The sequence below is a fragment of the Lepidochelys kempii genome, chromosome 17 (assembly GCF_965140285.1).
Source record: "Lepidochelys kempii isolate rLepKem1 chromosome 17, rLepKem1.hap1, whole genome shotgun sequence".
In the NCBI taxonomy this organism is placed as follows: domain Eukaryota; kingdom Metazoa; phylum Chordata; order Testudines; family Cheloniidae; genus Lepidochelys; species Lepidochelys kempii.
Genome location: NC_136396.1, coordinates 1,213,229 through 1,233,915, shown reverse-complemented (window position 1 = coordinate 1,233,915; position 20,687 = coordinate 1,213,229). Strand labels below are relative to the sequence as shown.

Here is a 20,687-nt window from a genome sequence, read left to right as displayed (position 1 = left end):
CTGTGCATTGTGTGAAGAAATACTTCCTTGTATTTGTTTTACACCTGCTGTTTATTACTTTCATTCAGTGACCCCTGATTCTTGTCTTATGAAAAGGAGTCAGTAACACTTCCTGATTCACTTTCTCCTCATCAGTCATGATTTTATGGGCCTCTGTCATACCCCCCGTTGTTGCTGTTTTCTAAGCTGAACAGTCTCAGTCTTTTTACTTTCTCCTCACATGGAATCTATTCCAGACCCCGATTCATTTTCGTTGCCCTTCTTTGTCACCTTTTTCAATTCTAATATATCTTTTTTGAGGTGGGGCAACCAGAACTGCATGGAGTACCAAGGTGTGGGCGTACCAAAGATTTATATAGTGGCATTATGATATTTGCTGTCTTATTATCTATCCTTTTCTTAATGGTTCCTAACATGCTCTTAGTTTTTTTGACTGCTGCTGCACACTGAGCACATATTTTCAGATAGAGATCTCGGGTCATAGTGGATAGTTTTCTTGAGAGGTATCAGCTAATTTTGACCCCATAATTTGGTATGTTTGGATTATGTTTTCCAATGTGCATTACTTTGCAATTATTGACACTGAATTTCATCTGCTGGTTTGTTGCCTAGTCGCCCAGTTTTGTGAGATGCCTTTGTAACTTTTAACAATCATCTTTGGTTTAACTGTCTTGAGTAATTTAGTATCATCTGCGAACTTTGCCCACCTCACTGTTTACCCTTTTTCCTAGAAAGAAAAGGAGTACTTGTGGCACCTTAGAGACTAACCAATTTATTTGAGCATAAGCTTTCGTGAACTACAGCTCACTTCATCGGATGCATACTGTGGAAAGTAAAGTATAGAAAGTATAGAAGATCTTCCATACTTTCCACAGTATGCATCCGATGAAGTGAGCTGTAGCTCACGAAAGCTTATGCTCAAATAAATTGGTTAGTCTCTAAGGTGCCACAAGTACTCCTTCTCTTTTTGCGAATACAGACTAACACGGCTGTTACTCTGAAACCTTTTTCCTAGATCATTTATGAATATGTTGACTAGGACTGGTTCCAGTACAGACCCCTGGGGGACCCTCCTATTTACCTCTTTCCATTGTGAAAACTGACCATTTATTCCTACTCTTTGTTTCCTATCTTTTAACCAGTTACTGATCATGAGAGGACCTTCCCTCTTATCCTATGACTGCTCACTTTGCTTAAAAGCTTTTAGTGTGGGACCTTGTAAAATGCTTTCTGAAAATCCAAGTACACTGTATCAACTGAATCACCCTTGTCCATATGCTTGTTGACACCCTGAAAGAATTTAAATAGATTGATGAGGCATGATTTCCCTTTACAAAAGCTGTGTTGACTCTTCCCCCACATATCTTATTCATCTGTGTGTCTGATAATTCTGTTCTTTATTATAGTTACCTTGTACTGAAGTTAGGCTTATTGGCCTGTAATTGCCAGGAGCAGCTCTGGAGTCTTTTTTAAAAATCGCTGTTTAAAAATCTGGCACAGAGGCTGATTTAAGTGATAGGTTACATACCATAGTTAGGAGTTCTCCAGTTTCCTGAGTTCCTTCAGAACTCTTGAGTGATATTGTCTGGTCCTGGTGACTTCTTACTGTTTAATTTATCTATTTGTTCCAAAACCTCCTCTACTGACACCTCAATCTGGGGCAGTCGCTCAGATTTGTCACCTGAAAAGAATGGCTCAGGTGTGGGAATCTCCCTCACAATCTCTGCAGTGAAGACTGATGCAAAGAATTTATTTAGCTTCTCTGCAATGGTCTTGTCTTCCTTGAGTGCTCCTTTAGCACCTTGATCTTCCAGTGCCCCCACTGATTGTTTGTCAGGCTTCCTGCTTCCACTGTACTTACAAATTTAGCTGTTAGTTTTTGTCTCTCTTTCTCTGCTCTTTAAATTCTTTTTTGGCCTGCCTAATTATGCGTTTACACGTGACTTGCCAAAGTTTATGTTCCTTTCTGTTTTCCTCAGTAGGATTTGACTTCCAATTTGTAAAGGAGGCCTTTTTGCCTCTCATGGCCTCTTTTACTCTGCTGTTTAGGCATGGTGGCAATTTTTTGATCTTCTTACTATTTTTTTTCTTCTAATTTTGATTCAGAGTATACATTTAGTTTGAGCTTCTAGTATGGTGGTTTTAAAGAGTTTCCATGCAGCTTGCAGGCATTTCACTCTTGTGACTGTTCCTTTTAATTTCCTTTCAACTACTTTCCTCATTTTTGTGTAGCTCCCCTTTTTGAAGTTAAATGCTACTGTGGTAGGTTTCTTTAGTATTTTCCCCCCACAAGGATGTTACATTTAACTACCTTATGGCCAGTATTACTTATCAGTTCAGCTATAGTCACCTCTTGGACCAGATCCTGTGCTCCACTTAGGACTAAGTCAAGAACTGCCTCTCCCCTTGTGGATTCCAGGACTAGCTGCTCCAAGAAGCAGTCATTAATGATATCTAGAAAGTTTATCTCTGCATCCTGTTCTGAGGTGATATATATGTAGTCAATATGGGGATAGTTGAAATTGCTCATTATTTTTGGGTTTTCTTTTTTTGTAGCCTCTCCCTGAGCATTTCACAGTCACTATCACCATCCTGGTCAGCGAGTCAGTAGTATTTTCCTTCCGCTATACACTTATTATTCAAGCATGGAATTTCTTTCCATAGATATTCTATGGTACTCCATTTAAGATTTTTATTATATTTGACTCTATATTTTCTTTCACATGTAGGGCCACTCCCCCAAGAGTGTGACCATATTTTGTACCTTGGTATTACTGTCTCCTATTGATTGTCGTTGTTCCACCAAGTTTCTGTGATGCCTGTTATATCAATATCCTCATTTAATACCAGGCCCTCAAGTTCACCCATCTTTTTATTTAGACTTCTAGCATTTGTATACAAGCACTTAAAAATGTGTCACTATTTAGCTGTCTGCCTTCATGTGATGGAATTGAATGGGACTCTTTTGTTTGTCTGTTTCTCTGCAGTTCCTACCCGTATGGGTAAGTGGTAAGTGGATTTCCTGGGGAATCCTTGGGGAGTGGATAATACAAATTCTCTGATTATGCAAAACCCCTCCTTTTGAAGCTATGTCCAAAGGAGAGGGTGACTGCTGGGTGATTACCAGTTCCTGGAGATTGGCGATCAAAGGCCCCAGATGTATAAAGAAACAGCTCATCTGCTCAGTCTGGGTGCTGGTTCCAGATCTAAAGACCATTAGGAACATGTAAACACAGGGAAAATCCTGCTGTGGGGTTTGAAGCAATGACCCCTATGTTGAAGTTGGGAGTAACCTCTGGTAAGCTTTTTACCATGCAGATAGTTTCTTTTATTGTATTTATATGCATTCTCTGTAATGGTTTTACATTCAGAATAAATATGCTTGCTTAGAAGGAGCTGAGCGGTAACTTGTCACTGGTCATAGACTTGGAGAGAAAGCAAAGCCCAGGCGCTGACCTTTAGGCAGACTGGCTTGCTAGGGATATCACAGTGTAGATCAGGGAGTGTGCAGCCTTAAAACCCCTGGTCAGAAGGGAGTTGGACAAGGATTCCTATCCAGAAAAAGGTGATGGCTGGAGATCTGAAACACGACTGGGAACTCCTGGAGCAGATCACAGAGCAAGGAATATAGGTGTAGTTACGCTGAAACTGTGACAGGATCAATGGCAGAAGCATCAATTTATATTTGTTTCAATGAGCATAAAGTACTTACTCAAATCCCAAGAACATTATCTGGAGCCAAATCCAGGAAAGAGCCAGCAATAGTAACATGGTAGGGAAAGCAAACATGAACCAGGAAGCGAAGTTCACCACATTGTTATTGGCAGGAAAGAGCCTGGAAGTATAAACAGATGTCACCTGTACAACTGCACTCATTTCTGCCTCATAATCTGTGGCCCAGAGAGGAGAGGGAGCTGTGGGGCCAGACCAAAAATGATCTTGTCCTGGTTCTCCCTTCCTCAGAATAGTGTCAAATTTATTTTGTCCTTCTCTGCTTTGGCCCCAGCCCAAGGTTACTGATGTAAGCAGTGTCAGGATGAGCTCCACCCTGACATCTGGTGGTGAGGTGTGGCAAGTTGTGGAAAAGAACTTCAGGGGCTGATCTCATTTGCATAGGCACACCCACCCCGCCTAGAATGAGGCCATAGCTGCCCAAATGGTCACTTTGGCTGCTGTGGGATCCCCAGTGTCTCTGTTATTGGGGCAGGAAGAATAAATTGTTATTACCCTGCTTATGGGAACTGTGCTTGGAACTGTACTTGGCCTTTTGTTATGATGGAGGGACTCACCATCAACTAAGTAGCACTTGCTAGGCAAGGGTCATGGGTTCCAAAACTCTGTGAATTGAGAGGCTGGGGACAAGTATTAATACTTGGTGACATGGTCCCCTTGGTGAGGGCCTTACATGCTAATTGCACTTCCTCCTCGCTCCACTGTGGAATATCAGAGCTAATTTTGATTCCATTAGGAGTCTAGTCACAGGCTGCTGAGCTCACTTTGGGCTAATGGTGCTCCAGCACTGAGGCTCCCCTACTACAAGCTGAATTCACCAAAGAGCTGAACTGACTAAGAGCTGAAATCACTGAGCGTTGTGTTAAGTAGCGGGGGAGCCTGAAGATATAGTGTGGAGCAGTTTGCGGGACGGCCGGAGCGCCTTGTGGACAGGCTGGTGGAGCAGTTCATAGGACGGCGGGAGCTGCTGGTGGGACATGGAGCACTTCGTGGACCGGCTGGTGGAGCAGTTCGTGGGATGGTGGGAGCTGCTTGTGAGCCGCAGAGCTGAGTGAAGCAGTTCGTGGGGCAGCTGGCGGAGCGAAGGCCTATGGAGCTGTGGGGCGGTCAGCTTCAGATCATGTAAGGTGCCCCTTACCTCTCCCTCCTCCCCCCCCACTTCTCCACCCAGGTTGGGAGGTAAAGCTCTGCAGATAAACTTTCGAACTCTGGGGCTGCCCTGACCAGGGACAGAGACTTTTGGGTCACTGGACTTTTGGGACTTTGGGTGATTTGGGGTTGCTGAACTCAAGAACCAAAGGGAAAGAGCACGCCCCAATTTGCTTGGGGTGGGTTTTTTGCTCATGGGTTGTGTTATGAATCCGGTTGGTGGTGTTTCCCCAACATAATGCCAATTGTTTCTCTCTGTTATTAAAAGGCTTTTTGCTACACTCAGACTCTGTGCTTGCGAGAGGGGAAGGATTGCCTCTGGGAGGCGCCCAGCGGGGGTGGTATAGATTTGTCCCAGGTCACTGGGTGGGGGCTCGAGCCGGTTTGCATTGTGTTGTTGGAATGGATCCCCTAGATATTGAACCCGGCCCTTGTTGCTGCCAACTCTGATGGGCAGAAGGGTTACACTACTAACAGACAGCAATTCTGGGGGTGCAGTCCCAAACCTCTCTGTACTCACTCATCAATCTGTCCCTTCATCACCAGGTTGGGGGTAGTACCAGTCAGGGTTGCGATCCCTCCAATACTGGCCGCATAACAAACAGAGAGGCTCATTCCCTTGCAAAATGTCAGGTGCTTCTCCTCTTCCAGCTGCTTCACGTCTTTCAGTTTCTCCTCTTCCTCCACTGTCAGCACATGTCCATTATCTGGGTGCAAAGGCAGGAACAGGAGAAGAGTTGCACAAGCTGGGCAAGAAAGGAATTGGGAAGGTTGTTGGGCCTGCTTAACAAAGTATTTCCAGTTTAGGAAACAACAGGCTACCCCAAGGTGAGGAATGGCATCGAGACATGGTCATTTCAGGGCAGACTTTGGCAGTTCCCTGAGCCTCTGTCCCATTTCATGTTTGCATTGATACAAAATCCGATGAAAAGAGGTTTTTTGAGAAAATTGGAATAATACACAAAATGTGAGTGTGTGATAACACCACGTGGCTACACCATGCAAACACTAGTAACTGGACTCAGCAATGTCTGAACTTGTGGGAGGAAGTGGGAGAAGAAAACACATTCAGGAACACAGGCAACTGGAGAACAGGCAGCTCATCCCACATCAGGACCTGATTAAAAAAAGCTTGTGATTGAAATTCAAGGACACTTGAGTAGAATCAAGGGGTCAGAAAAGAAGAGGAAGTCTGATAAAGAAAGGGAGCTGCCTGTTCACAAATTCATAGATTTTAAGGCCAGTAGGAGATCACTGTGATCTTCTAACATGATCTCCTTCATGAAACAGGCCAGAGAACTGCACACTGCCATCCATGTATCAAGCCCAATTATTTGTGGTTGAGGTACAGTATATATTTTTAGAAAGACAACTGACTTGATTTAGGGAATCCAAGTGATGGAGAATTTGATACCTCCCTATGACCGTTACTCCAGTGATTAATTACCCTCACTTAAAATTTGCACCTTATTTCCAGTTTGAATTTTTCTGACTTCAGCTTCCATCCACTAGGTCTTGTTATACCTTTTTTTGCAAGATTAAAGAGTTATCTCATATCAGAAATCTTCTCTGATATAGTCTGGATGCCATAGACATCTTCCTCCCTTATTAAGTTAAAATTTAGAAGCAGCGATGAATGTTGAGGCCAGAAGCACCTAAGGTGGAGATGGAGAAGGCACCTGCATATCCTCCATTACCCTAAAGAAGAAAACGCCTACAGCTACGCACCTTGTGTTTGTGTCTCTTGAGAGGAATCTGATTTACTTGGTGCTTCCTGCAGCTCGAAGGCTTTGTTGATGCTCTCAGCCACGCGCCCAGCTGGGCTGGTCTCATGCTCCGACTTGTGCAGCTGCTCCAGGACAGCTTGGGCTATTGGTATCATCATGGCAGTGGTGGCAGTGTTGCTGATCCACATAGACAGAAACGCAGTGACAGACATGAAGCCCATAAACAGCCTGCAATGAAGAGGACTATGTGAAGCTCACTTCAGAAGTCAAGGGCACAGTCTTTCCTCACAGTGCTCCATTACCCCATTTCTCTCCCACCCCACAGGCACAAAGAAGGACAAAATTATCTTCAATTCTCTCAGTCACTTAATGGCCTGGATTTTGTTGGCATGTAAATTCGCTACTAGCCCAGGTTCTTCTCGGGGAGGAAGGAGGATGAAAGGCAGGGAAGAAGAGGGAGTCTAGGAGAGGATGGAGAGGTTTCCAGGAGAAAAAGATACATATGGCAACAGCTTGTTTGACAGGATCCATGCATGATTGCACTGAAAACCATTCCATGCTGTGGCTAGAATTCTGTATAGGTTTTATTGTGGTATAAAGACTGTCCTGTCAGCTCCTGTTCCTCTGGGGAAATGCATTAATTAGCTGTTGACTAGCTAATGTGTCCTGGACTGGGGTACAGGGCACGGCCAGGGTGAGCATTTCCAGTGGTGGATCTCCTTGTACAGAGAGCTCTCTTTGTTAGGAAACGAAGTTAGCACTAGGGGAGAATAGCAGCACAGAGCTTTTGGCTTGTAACGTACAGTACATCCCACGCAGATCATCATTACAGAATGGTACCAAGGCCATGCATGGGCAAGGGCCCTTAACACAAGATTAGATGAAGTTTGCCCAGCTGAACAGATCTGAAATTGGGGTGATAGTGACCTGGGGGGACAGCTAATTGTGTAACACTGTCGTCTGGGAGAGAATTTATTTTTGAGCCCAGATAGTGATCAGTTAACACTGTTAAGCTTGAGAATCAATAATCTTTGTAATTTATCCCACCTCTTATCACTGCAGTTTCTGTTCTGATTCATATAAAAGTCTAGTCTTCCTTTGGATCTTACCACATTATTTTACAGCAATGAGATACACAAGCTAATTACAAATTATGTACAAAAGTGTTTTGGGTTTTATTTATTTTTATCCTATTGTCTTATAACATCCTCAAATGTTCCCTTGTTCTTGTGGTATGGGACAAACTAGATAGGATCATATATCTTTCTCTGTATATTTTATAGACCTCTGTAATTTTGCCTTACAATTATCATTCAAAACCAAATTGCTCCTGGTTTTCTAATCTCTTTAAATACAGATACCCCAAGTCCCCACTCAGGATCATAATCATTAACACAGTGCTTTTCTATGGGTCTGGTTATGCTGTTCCCTTTCTCACTGTCATTTAGCTACATAATATTAAATATTTCTTATTAAGTCAGTCCTTCCATCCAATATATAGACAGGGGAAAGAAAGAGAGCTGGCTGCAGTACATATCGGAGAACACAGGAGTTCATTACTCATATCACACATCACACAGGAGACTCCCAAACCCCACATAGCCTTCTGGCTGAAATGAGATGAGAACCAAATGCAAACAAAGAGCCCGAATCAAGACAGCTCTTAAATGATGGACGTCGGCATGTACTTTGGTGCTTTCCTGAATCAGGAATGAAAAGATTTCCAAACTCCTTCCCTGGGTGGAATCTGGTCTTCTCACTGACTGCCCCCTCCCCCCACTTCAGAGGTTCTCACTCACAGGGCTGGTCTGACCCCAAGGATTAACAAGACCCCCAGGGCGATGCGCTTGTGTAGGTTGCAGTGTTCAACAGCAATGGCCACCATCAGCCCCCCGATGAAGAGCATGTTGGTGTCCTTCAGATACTCCATACAGACCTGTAACAGAAAACAGGGGAGAGAAAACAGTCAGAGAGAGAAGCCAGACAGTCAGAGAGAGAATATTTACTGAAGGAGGGTCAGAGACACTGTTATGCAGGCTACATGCATCCCATACTGCTAATAATTTTCCTTTGGTTTCACTTCTGGAGCTGGACCCAGCATTCATTCCAGGTGGGCAGAGAAATTCTTTGTTCTGTGAGCCTTCTCTCTGGGTGCCAGTCATGCAGTTTCCTCCCCCTCAACACTGCGTGTTGGAACCATCCTGTCCCTGTAGACTGACCAGATGAGAGACATCCAGACACACTGAGAGAAATTGATGGGGACGCAGATAGGTAAGAGCCAGATCTCTTACTTTAGTTGAATCCATTATGTTCATGAGCGGGAATAGCACGACAGGAAAAAGGGCAGTAACACCCAATGGCAGGACTTCCATACACCAGAACAGCGCCATCAGGATGATAACATAACCACATCGGGCTTCCTGAAAGAGAATGCGCACAATCAGAGCACACTGCACAGCTGACTGAGACGCTAGCCCACAAGCTTATTCATACACTCTTACTAAGCATTCAGTCAGAGGCCTGCTTCTAGCCTCTTTCTCCCAACTGTGCCCCAGGTAGAGAAGGGGAACAGATCCCAGTTATCTGCCTCCTGTCATGGAGAAAAGGGCAAAGCATTCAGTGACCTTGTCAGAGATCTGGGATAGAAATAAGGGGGCAGCATTTACGGTGACCTTGTGGAAGAGTCTTTACAAGGAAACGCAAAACTTATACACAGAAAAAGAAATATATCACTGACTTTGAACCCTGCCCAGATAAGGCGGAAGTTCTGAACAGACTCCTTGATTTTGCTGATGGTAGCAACTTCTCCCTGATTTACTTCTGTCTTTGAATGATTGAACAGCTCAGTTAGTCTTTGGTTCAGTTCACTTTTCTCCTGACCTGTTTCATGCAGTGGCCCAGATGAACTCTGATTGGTTTCCGCAGCCTTGATTTCTAGCATTGTAAATCATTATATGTTTACTTTTCATTTGATTTTTCACAATTAGCCGCAGCCTTTGCACAGGCTAATTGACAAACTATAATCACAGTTCAACTTCAGTTCCTAATCACTGGGATTTCTTTTTTTATTTTGTATTGTTGTAAAATGCCCTTTGCAATTCACAAAATTATTCAAAAACTTCTTCCTTCCCCATCATGAAACGATCCCAGCGTTTGTTTCCTACCCTTTCTCCAGGGAACTTTGGCTTACTTCTGCTCTGGAAGACCATTCCAGCTTCTAAATTAAACATATTTACTTCATTACATCACCTCAAGGTGATCTGAAATAGCATGTTGCATGGGGATTCTTTCCTTGGGGAGAGGAAGGAACCATGGGCTGTAAGGTGCCCTCTCCAGACAAGGGGTCTCTTTTACCAGTGCGTTACTCCAGTTTTTATGACATGCCTGCATTTATTTCGGTGTAGTTCCTCAGGTGGTAACACAGTGGTGACTCAGGCCCGAGGGAAGGAATCAGCCTTGTGGTGGGGACTGAGGGGAGGTGGCTTACATCTCCCTCATTCTGCGACTGACTCAGAAGTGTGGGTCAATGCTGGAAAGCGTGACTAGCAGGAAGTTTGCAGAGGGATTTGAAGAAGAAAAGAGTTATGTGGAATCTGGAATCGAGATAATTTCAAACCTATCTGGCAATGTGGGAGACAGCACAGAGATCTTCTGGAGAATGCTCTAAAGGGAGTGGGACGGAATGGTCTGAGCACAGGATCTAAGTAGAGGAATAGCACTAGACAAAAGCTGAAAAGCAGGCACGGACAGACCCATGAAGACCCAGGAAAGCAAGAGGCAAGCATGACTATGGCATGGAAAGAGATGGAGAGCTTGTGATGTAGAAGGATGAAAGGTGAGATTGAGTAGGCCAGAGAGTAGAAAGTTGCAGTACTTTAGGTAGAGATTACCAGGTCCTGGATAAGGGTTTCAGCAGCAGGAATGGGGGGAAGAGAGGGATTTCTGAGGAAAGGAAAGGATGGATTTTGGCCCCCCATATTCAGTGGCAACCACAGAAACTTTAAAAAGTGCAGTTCCCTAGTTAAATATTCCATCAAGCCGAACATTAATTGGAGTTTCCCAATGTTGATTAATCCATCTCTCCCATTTAGTGTACCTATGAGAAGCCACTGGGTTCTCTTGGCAAAGCTGTCAGTGAGAATCCCTGGCAAGTCCTGGGATGCTGACACATTCCACCTGCACAGGGTCACCTCCAATAAAGCTTGTCAGGAACACAGTGACAGGAAAGGGGGAGTATGGGGGGCCTAATAATATTTCACATTGTATGGCTCCAACCCAGGGACAGTGAAGAATTCAGTGATTATGGGCCTTGGTTTAGACTCTCTCCTCAGAACATTCCCCCACATCCTACTCCATTGGGATTTATAAAAACGAAAAATAGAAACTGTCTGGAGGCCTGGAAAAGGGATATCAGTGCTACTGGCAACCAGCGGGGCCATCAGTTATCCCCAGGGACAGAGATACTTCTGTCTCCATTCATACACCCTCCACTCTAGATCTTGCACATCCTGCTACTGCTCCGGTTTCAGAGTAACAGCCTGTGTTAGTCTGTATTCGCAAAAAGAAAAGGAGTACTTATGGCACCTTAGAGACTAACCAATTTATTTGAGCATAAGCTTTCGTGAGCTACAGCTCACTTCATCGGATGCATACTGTGGAAAGTATAGAAAGTATACTATACTGTGGAAAGTATAGAAGATCTATATACTTTCTATACTTTCCACAGTATGCATCCGATGAAGTGAGCTGTAGCTCACGAAAGCTTATGCTCAAATAAATTGGTTAGTCTCTAAGGTGCCACAAGTACTCCTTTTCTTTTTGCTACTGCTCCGAATCCTGTTCATGCTCCAGGGGACGCCATGACCACCAGCCTGGCATTCAGGATATAATTCTTTGAGAGGTGTGTGTGTGTGAGAGAGAGACAGACAGACAGAGAGGTGAAAGTTTACACCCTCCTTCCAAGTCAAAGCTGGTTATCAGATTAGATGGTCTAGTGAAGCTCCAGGCATCAGGCTCAGCTCAGTGGCTGGGTTTCTGTGTGGTGTTGATTATTTGCCTTTTTATCTTTGTCTATTTCTGCTTCCTTTGGCTTTAGAGAAAGCCTTTATAATTCTGTTTGTTTTACCCTTGTTCACACAACAGTTTATCTCAGGGCCCTAGCCATATCTCCCAATGGGGCAAGTTAATTACTAGGAAGGTATGCTGGTTAATTGTGAGGGATCAGACATCTGAGTGTGGCATTATGCGTCCTGCCCCTTCCCCTTGTTTTTTTTTCTTCCCCCTTTTAGTGTAGGTGTCAGCTTGACAGCCCTGTACACTGAAGATGCACTGTTGGGCCAGTGTAAGAGTGCAAGCTTCTCCCATATGGCCCAGCAGTGTGCCCAATCTTAACCTGTAAAGGCCACATTTAGACTTGGAGGGTCAGAAATATTTTCTGTCTCTCCAGGGCCTAGTCAGTCCTTGGCCTCTGCTGAACTGTAGATGCCAGTTGGTGCCCTTTGTGACACTGAATTGAGATCTACCAAATCTTTCCACAAGAGATACCAAAGACCTGATAAAATGGTAACTTCCAGGCACTACCAACTTTGGCTGGGTTTGAAGCCATGACTTAGTAGTGAAAAGTTCTGGATCCCATTCCCCAGCCACATAAGCAGTTATCTGAGTTAAGTCCCATTTAATTTCATTAACTACTTTTTTTGCTACTTCACTTTACACTGTTAGAAAAACATGTACATAGTCATGTATTATGTGTCTTTGTGTCTTATACTGTCGCAGACTGGGGACCCCCACGCTGCAGGGAGCACTGCTTTGTCTGTATTTATACAGAGCCTAACACAATGGGGCCCAGAACCCAACTGGGGCCTCTGAGTGCTACTGCAATGCAAATAATAACAATCACAAATCTTGGCATGCAAATGACCAGGAAATCAGACTGACAGAATACTTGCTGACAAGCCATGATTCAGTTAGTTGAGGTTGTAAATAGTGATCACTGTAATACTAATAAGAAAAAGAAAGCATTATTAAAATACCACAGTTATATATAAGTAGTTGAGAGTTAAGGTTTCTCACATTCTGAACTCTGACCCTGTATCCTGACCACCTGTTCTCTGCAGAGACACCTGAATCACGTCAGAGGATTACATGTATGTGGGATATTCCACTGAGTCCATATTTTGAAGAGTAAAAGATGCAGACTGGGCTCTTTGACCAAAATTTTCAAACGTGACAAGTGATTTTGGGTGAGATGTTCAAGGGGCATGATTTTCAGAGAGGGCTGAGTGCCTGTCTTCTGAAAATCAGGCTCCATTAAGGTGTCTCAGATTGGACATCCAGAAATTTGAATCAGAGAGGTTGCAGAAAAGAGCCACAACAGTTATTTGAGGGATGGAGAAAAATGCCTTACACAGGGAGAGACTTAAAGAGATCAAGTTGTTTAGCTGATCAAAACAAAGATTGAGAGGTGTCTTGATTACAGTTCGTAAATACTTTCATGGGGAGAAACTACCAGATACTAAAGGGCTCTTCAATCTAGCAGAGAAAGGCCAAACAAGAACCAGTGGCTGGAAGCTGAAGCCAGACAAATTCAAATTAGAAATAAGGCATACATTTTTAACAGTTGAGGGTGATTAACCATTAGAACAAACTACTCATTTGAGATTGGCATTGAGAGAGATTCTCACTCTCTTGATGCCTTCAAATCAAGACTAGATACATTTCTGTAAGATGTGTTTTAGTCAAACACAGGTAATTGATCTCAGTACAGGGATAACTAGATAAAATTTAATGGCCTGTGATATATAGGAGGTCATTAGATGATTTAATGGTTCCTTCTGGCATTAAACTCTATGAATCTATCATCACTTTTGAAATGCTTGGCTATAGGCAGGGCCCCTTCTACTCTGTGGCATGAGGGGACCAAATTCTGAAGCAATGTTAATCTAGTCTATTGCCATGAAATACCTTTCATTCCCATTTCCCTCATCACAACCTCCCCAACTCACACATAACTATGGCTTATAGTTGAAAATACTCTATGTAAAATTTGTGAATGATTGTTTTTGGCAGAAATTATTTTTCAAGGACAGGTTTGTCACTCTGCTTTCCAGCCCAGCTCCACTCCCTGGGCTTTGGTTCCCTTCATTATGCCTAGGTGGTCTGGCTAAGGAACTCCTTCCCATCATGTGTGCCAGGAAAGGAGGGGAGCTTGTAGCCAGCTGCAGCATCTTATCTCCCCAGCTACCAGGGCCTCTTCTGTTGCACCTTTCTCCAGGCTGGCCAGCCTATGTTTCTGGCTGCCCCCACCTCACTGCAAGCTGAACTTCAGGTCTGGCTCCTTGATGCCTTGCTTCCTCATTCTATGCAACAGTGCAGGGAACATGTCCCTCTGTGGAACGCTGGAGGACAGGTCTCAGTGGGGTAGGGAAACAGAAAACAAAATGCCAGATGCCTGCCTGCATCAAAATTTAGAGTTTTATATCCATGGAATTAGAGTCCCCCTGGCCGAGGTGAATAGGACAGGTTACATTGCTCAGATATATTGTTTCAGGATGTCTGCAGACTCAGGCAGGCAACATGGCATCAGTTTGAAATCTGTTCACATTTTAAGGTTACCTCTACCACCATAAAGGCAATAACCATCAGAGAACATTTTCAAAGGCACAGAAAGAAGGTAGGCACCCAACTGCCATTGAAAGTTAATGGGAATCAAGCACTTAATACCCATTTGTGCCACTGAAAGTCTCTCCCATAAGCTGAGATTCTGCAGCAAGGGGTGAATTCCATGGTCACAAAATTGTGGAATGAACAGGGCTCTGACTCTTGGCCTTTGGCCCTAACGGAGGCTTAGCACTTGCAGCTCCCACTGCTTTCATGGGGGTTGTGGGTATGCGCAGTATCCATTGTTGTTTCTAGACTGTATCCGGCAGTATATGAAGGGAAATGTTGGTGTTTCTTGCTGTGAACAGGCAGCTGAACTATTTCTGTGCCAGTGTTTTGGGCAGTGTCCCATATGTGCTGGAGGCTATATCTACAGTGTAGTAGTTGCTGGGATTTCTGGTGAACTAGGGTTAGAATCTCATAATGCCAGTGTTCAGAAAACTGAATAGCTCTGGTTCTTTATACCATTATTGTATTTTACCAGATGGAGTTGATAGCTTATAGTCCCTATTGGAAATACGGAGGAGGATGGTGGCTGAGGAAAGAGAGTGCTGATGGACAGGGAGAGGAATGGTGTTGACAGAGTTAGAGTTAAGGGTGCTTCCATATCTGGACCTTTGCGTTTCTACACTTTCAAGCATTCACTTCATTTTTATCATTGCAACATCTAAAAACATCATTTCCATGTAATGGTATTAAATTAGAGCCAAACTGTACACACAGTGTTTTGTCTGTAAATTTCTTTAGCCTTTTAAAGAAAGTATTTAAATATATTATTATAGGCAGGACTGGTGGCACCTGCTACTATTAAGATTGTGCACCGCATCCCATTATAAGACCCTGTTTTCAGTTGTTCATAACTTTGCCAAACTTTAACCATTTGGGCTGAAATTTTACATGGCAGCTGTCTGCATCAGGCTGAAGTTTTATGGAAAATTTCAGCCAAAATGAGTCAGCCATTTCTGAGAACAAGGCTAGGGAAAAATAAATTTTTTTGTCCGTTAAAAAAAATTCTGGAGACCATTTTTGAACAGCTCTAGCAGCCTCCCCCCCACCCCCACTTTGGAGCAGGAAGCTGAAACTTGCCATTTGTCTCCGGGATGTGCCTTGTGCTGTCCTTTGAAAATCCAAATTTGGCCCAATTATAAACCTTTGTAAAATTGCAGTTTGCACATGCTCAGTAGAGACTTCTTTGATTTTAGCAACTAAAATCTCTGAAGATACCACCCTCGAGTCTCTCACAGCTCCTAGTTCTGAGCAGACTGGGCTACTAGAGGTGCCAAACCAGACTTTCCTGTAAAGGCTGCTCCTGGCTGGGCTGAGGCTGGGCACTGGAACTGCAAGCCGGGAATCTCTGTAGGGTGACCAGATGTCCCAATTTTATAGGGTCAGTCCTGATTTTGGGGTGTTTTTCTTATATAGGCTCCTATTACCCCCCACCCCCATCCCAAGTTTTCACATTTGCTGTCTGGTCACCATAAATCTCTGTCTTTTGTGCTCTCAATGACTCCCCTGCTGGCACCACTGAAGCATGGATGAGGAAATCATCTGATTCAAATGTAACGAGAACAGAAGCCAGAAGTGGGGGAGGGCAAGGATTAGACTGGGACAAGGAGTCTAGTGGGACTGGTCTGGGCAGGGTAGGAGTAGGAAAGAGAGAAACTGGGAGTAGCTGGGAAAGAGCCTGGGGTGGGGATGAGCCTGGGACTAGGAACCGAGGGAGAGGTTGGAACTGGGAGAGGGGAGGCTGGGACTAGTTGGGCCAGGCGACTGGGAGCTGGTGAGGGAAATGAGGGTAGGGACTAGGAAACAGTTGGCTGGGGGAACAACACTGAGATCAGACGAGGAGCTGTGGGAGACCAAGACTGGTTCAACAAGTAGACTGGGACTAGGAACCAGTGTGGGGAGAAACAGGAGTGGGGCAAAGGAAGACAGGTCTGACAGGAAGCTAGGAGGTGTGTGGGGGGGGAGGGAAATGGGACTGACTGGGCAAAAAGACTAGGCCCTGGTCTACACTGGGAGTTGAGGTCAAATTTAGCAGTGTTAAATCGATTTAACCCTGCAACCGTCCACATGACGGAGCCCTTTTTTTTTGACTTAAAGGGCTCTTAAAATCGATTTCCTTACTCCACCCCCGACAAGGGGATTAGCGCTGAAATCGGCCTTGCTGGGTCGAACTTGGGGTACTGTGGACGCAATTAGACGGTATTGGCCTCCGGGAACTATCCCAGAGTGCTCCATTGTGACCTCTCTGGACAGCGCTCTCAACTCAGATGCACTGGCCAGGTAGACAGAAAAAGGCCCGCGAACTTTTGAATTTCAATTTCCTGTTTGGCCAGCATGGCAAGCTGCAGGTGACCATGCAGAGCTCATCAGCAGAGGTGACCATGATAGAGTCCCAGAATCGCAAAAGAGCTCCAGCATGGACCGAACGGGAGGTATGGGATCTGATCGCTGTATGGGGAGATAACTCCGTTCCAGTTTTTGAAAAGTCAAAACATTTGTCAAAATCTCCCAGGGCATGAAGGACAGAGGCCATAACAGGGACCCGAAGCAGTGCCACATGAAACTTAAGGAGCTGAGGCAAGCCTACCAGAAAATCAGAGAGGCGAACAGCCTCTCCGGGTCCGAGCCCCAAACATGCCGCTTCTATGATGAGCTGCATGCCATTTTAGGGGGTTCAGCCACCACTGCCCCAGTCGTGTTGTTTGACTCCTTCAATGAAGATGGAGGCAACACGGAAGCAGGTTTTGGGGATGAGGAAGAAGATGATGAGGAGGAGGAGGTTGTAGATAGCTCACAGCAAGCAAGCGGAGAAACCGGTTTTCCCAACAGCCAGGAATCTCACCCTGGACCTGGAGCCAGTACCCCCCAAACCCACCCAAGGCTGCCTCCCAGACCCGCCAGGCGGAGAAGGGACCTCTGGTGAGTGTACCTTTTAAAGTACTATACATGGTTTAAAAGCAAGCATGTTTAATGATTAATTTGCCCTGGCATTTGTGGCTCTCCTGGATATACTCCCAAAGCCTTTGCAAAAGGTTTCTGGGGAGGGCAGCCTTATTCCATCCACCATGGTAGGACACTTTACCACTCCAGGCCAGTAGCACGTACTCAGGAATCATTGTAGAACAAAGCATTGCAGTGTATGTTTGCTGGTGTTCAAACAACATCCACTCTTTCAGGCTTGACAAAGCCCTGGCTGGGATGATTTAACTGGGAATTGGTCCTGCTTCGAGCAGGGGGTTGGACTAGATGACCTTCTGGGGTCCCTTCCAACCCTGATATTCTATGATTCTATGATTCTTTATCTCTCTGTGTTATCCTCAGGAGAGTGATATCATTCATGGTCACGGTGGTTGAAATAGGGTGCTTTTCTTAAGGGGCCATTCATAGATTCATAGATATTTAGGTCAGAAGGGACCATTATGATCATCTAGTCTGACCTCCTGCACAATGCAAGCCACAGAATTTCACCCACCACTCCTGCAAAAAACCTCTCGCCTATGTCTGTGCTATTGAAGTCCTTAAATCGTGGTTTAAAGACTTCAAGGAGCAGAGAATCCTCCAGCAAGTGACCCGTTCCCCATGCTACAGAGGAAGATGAAAAACCTCCAGGGCCTCTTCCAATCTGCCCTGGAGGAAAATTCCTTCCCAACCCCAAATATGGCGATCAGCTAAACCCTGAGCATATGGGCAAGATTCATCAGCCAGATACTACAGAAAATTCTTTCCTGGGTAACTCAGATGCCACCCCATCTAATATCCCATCACAGGCCATTGGGCCTATTTACCATGAATATTTAATTACCAAAACCATGTTATAGCATCATACCATCTCCTCCATAAACTTATCGAGTTTAATCTTAAAGCCAGATAGATCTTTTGCCCCCACTGCTTCCCTTGGAAGGCTGTTCCAAAACGTCACTCCTCTGATGGTTAGAAACCTTTGTCTAATTTCTAGTCTACATTTCCTGGTGGCCAGTTTATATCCATTTGTTCTTGTGTCCACATTGGTACTGAGCTTAAATAATTCCTCTCCCTCTCCGGTATTTATCCCTCTGATATATTTATAGAGAGCAATCATATCTCCCGTCAACCTTCTTTTAGTTAGGCTAAACAAGCCAAGCTCCTTGAGTCTCCTTTCATAAGACAAGTTTTCCATTCCTCGGATCATCCTAGTAGCCCTTCTCTGTACCTGTTCCAGTTTGAATTCATCCTTCTTAAACATGGGAGGCCAGAACTGCACACAGAGGTGCCCGTTCCTGCTGGGCTGTTTGCCTGTGGCTGAACAGAATTGTTCCCCGCTGTTAGCCAGGGGGAGGGGCTAACCACGCGCTGTGGGGAGGCAAAATGCGACCTTGTAACGAAAGCACATGTGCTATGCATGTAATGTTAACAGCAAGGTTTACCGTGAAAGAGTGTACCAATTGTTCTATAAAATGTGTCTTTTTAAATACCGCTGTCCCTTTTTTTTTTCTCCACCAGCTGCATGTGTTTCAAGGATCACAGGATCTTCTCCTTCTCAGAGGCTAGTGAAGATTAATGCACTCGCGATGAAATGTTCTCTGAGCTCATGCTGTTCTCCCACACTGACAAAGCACAGATGAATGCGTGGAGGCAGACAATGTCGGAGTGCAGGAAAGCACAAAATGACCGGGAGGAGAGGTGGCAGGCTGAAGAGAGTAAGTGGTGGGCTGAAGCTGAAAGGTGGCGGCAGCATGATGAGAGGAGGTAGGATTCAATGCTGAGGCTGCTGGAGGATCAAACTCATATGCTCCAGCGTATGGCTGAGCTGCAGGAAAGGCAACAGGAGCACAGACTGCCGCTACAGCCCCTGTGTAACCAACCGCCCTCCTCCCCAAGTTCCATAGCCTCCTCACCCAGATGCCCAAGAATGCAGTGGGGGGGCCTCCGGCCACCCAGCCACTCCACCCCAGAGGATTGCCCAAGCAACAGAAGGCTGGCATTCAATAAGTTTTAAACTTTTAAAGTGCTGTGTGGCCTTGTCCTTTCCTCCTCCACCACCCCTCCTGGTGCTTCTCTCCACCACCACCCCTCCTGGGCTACCTTGGTAGTTATCCCCCTATTTGTGTGATGAATTAATAAAGAATGCATGAATGTGAAGCAACAATGACTTTATTGCCTCTGCAAGCGGTGATCGAAGGGAGGAGGGGAGGGTGGTTAGCTTACTGGGAAGTAGAGTGAACCAAGGGGCGGGGGGTTTCATCAAGGAAAAACAAACAGAACTTTCACACCGTAGTCTGGCCAGTCATGAAACTGGTTTTCAAAGCTTCTCTGATGCACACCGCCCCCTCCTGTGCTCTTCTAACTGCCCTGGTGTCTGGCTGTGCGTAATCAGCAGCCAGGCGATTTGCCTCAACCTCCCACCCCGCCATAAACATCTCCCCCTTAGTCTCACAGATATTGTGGAGCGCACAGCAAACAGAAATAACAGTGGGAATATTGGTTTCGCTGAGCTCTAACCGAGTCAGTAAACTGCACCAGCGCACTTTTAAACGTCCAAATGCACATTCTACCACCAGTCTGCACTTGCTCAGCCTGTAGTTGAACAGCTCCTGACTGCTGTCCAGGCTGCCTGTGTATGGCTTCATGAGCCATGGCATTAAGGGATAGGCTGCGTCCCCAAGGATAAGTACAGGCATTTCAACATCCCCAACGGTTATTTTCTGGTCTGGGAATAAAGTATGGGGAGGGGGAGAGACTGGGACTGATAGCAGTCCCAGAGGGGGAGACTAGGAGTGGCTGGCCAAGGTGATTGGAACTGGGATGAGAAACCTGAGCAGTAGAGTGGAACTGGGACAAGGATCCAGGGTGGGGAAGAGACAGAACAGGGACAGATTGGAGGGGATGGGGCAGAAAAGTCTGTGCCCACTAGCAAACACCCCTCCAGGGCCTAGAGTGGAACCCAAGATTCCTGAGTCTCATCATTCCTCTGCTGCCAGCAAATCTGTAAAACCCCCTAGCAACGTGTATGTCTCATCTCCCTCTGTGCTGGTCCACAGAGAGGATGACAACCTACTGCTGCTGTCAATTATTTTTGCTCTGGTTGCAGAGATCTGTGCCATGGATCTAAAGGTTCCAACCCTGCTGATAACTCATGTGGGTGTCAATATCATGCCACGTGATGGAATGTATGGGTTTTTTTCAGTTTGCTTTTTTAATTGAAATTGTGCAGGAAATTGCACAAAAATCTGAATAGATGTTAAGTTTACAAAGTCAAGTACTCAATATTTAGGAAGTTATCATATACAACCTTAATTCAGCCCTGTGATGTGTATGCATTATGATGAAGTCTAATTACATGATCAGAAACTATTTCTCCACAGAATCCCTAACTCATTTAGTGTGTAGGATGAACTATGCTCTGGAGATGAATCAGGGCTGTGTAGTGGAGGAATA

The 20,687-nt window shown here is 45.0% G+C and overlaps 1 protein-coding gene across 3 annotated transcripts in view; it reads right to left on the bottom strand.

Moving 5' to 3' along the window:
* SLC13A2 (solute carrier family 13 member 2) overlaps positions 1-20,687 on the bottom strand; it is a 34,377-nt gene that overhangs the window by 10,509 nt on the left and 3,181 nt on the right. Inside the window, exons 2-6 of one of the 3 annotated variants that reach the window (XM_073315086.2) lie at positions 8,900-9,028; positions 8,408-8,544; positions 6,610-6,836; positions 5,402-5,627; positions 3,713-3,835 (exon numbers count right to left, since the gene is read on the bottom strand). In XM_073315086.2, the coding sequence (XP_073171187.1) occupies positions 3,713-3,835; positions 5,402-5,627; positions 6,610-6,836; positions 8,408-8,544; positions 8,900-9,028 (842 nt within the window). The remainder of the gene's footprint in view (positions 1-3,712; positions 3,836-5,401; positions 5,628-6,609; positions 6,837-8,407; positions 8,545-8,899; positions 9,029-20,687) is intronic. The other 2 variants (XM_073315087.2, XM_078849265.1) reach the window with 2 other exon arrangements.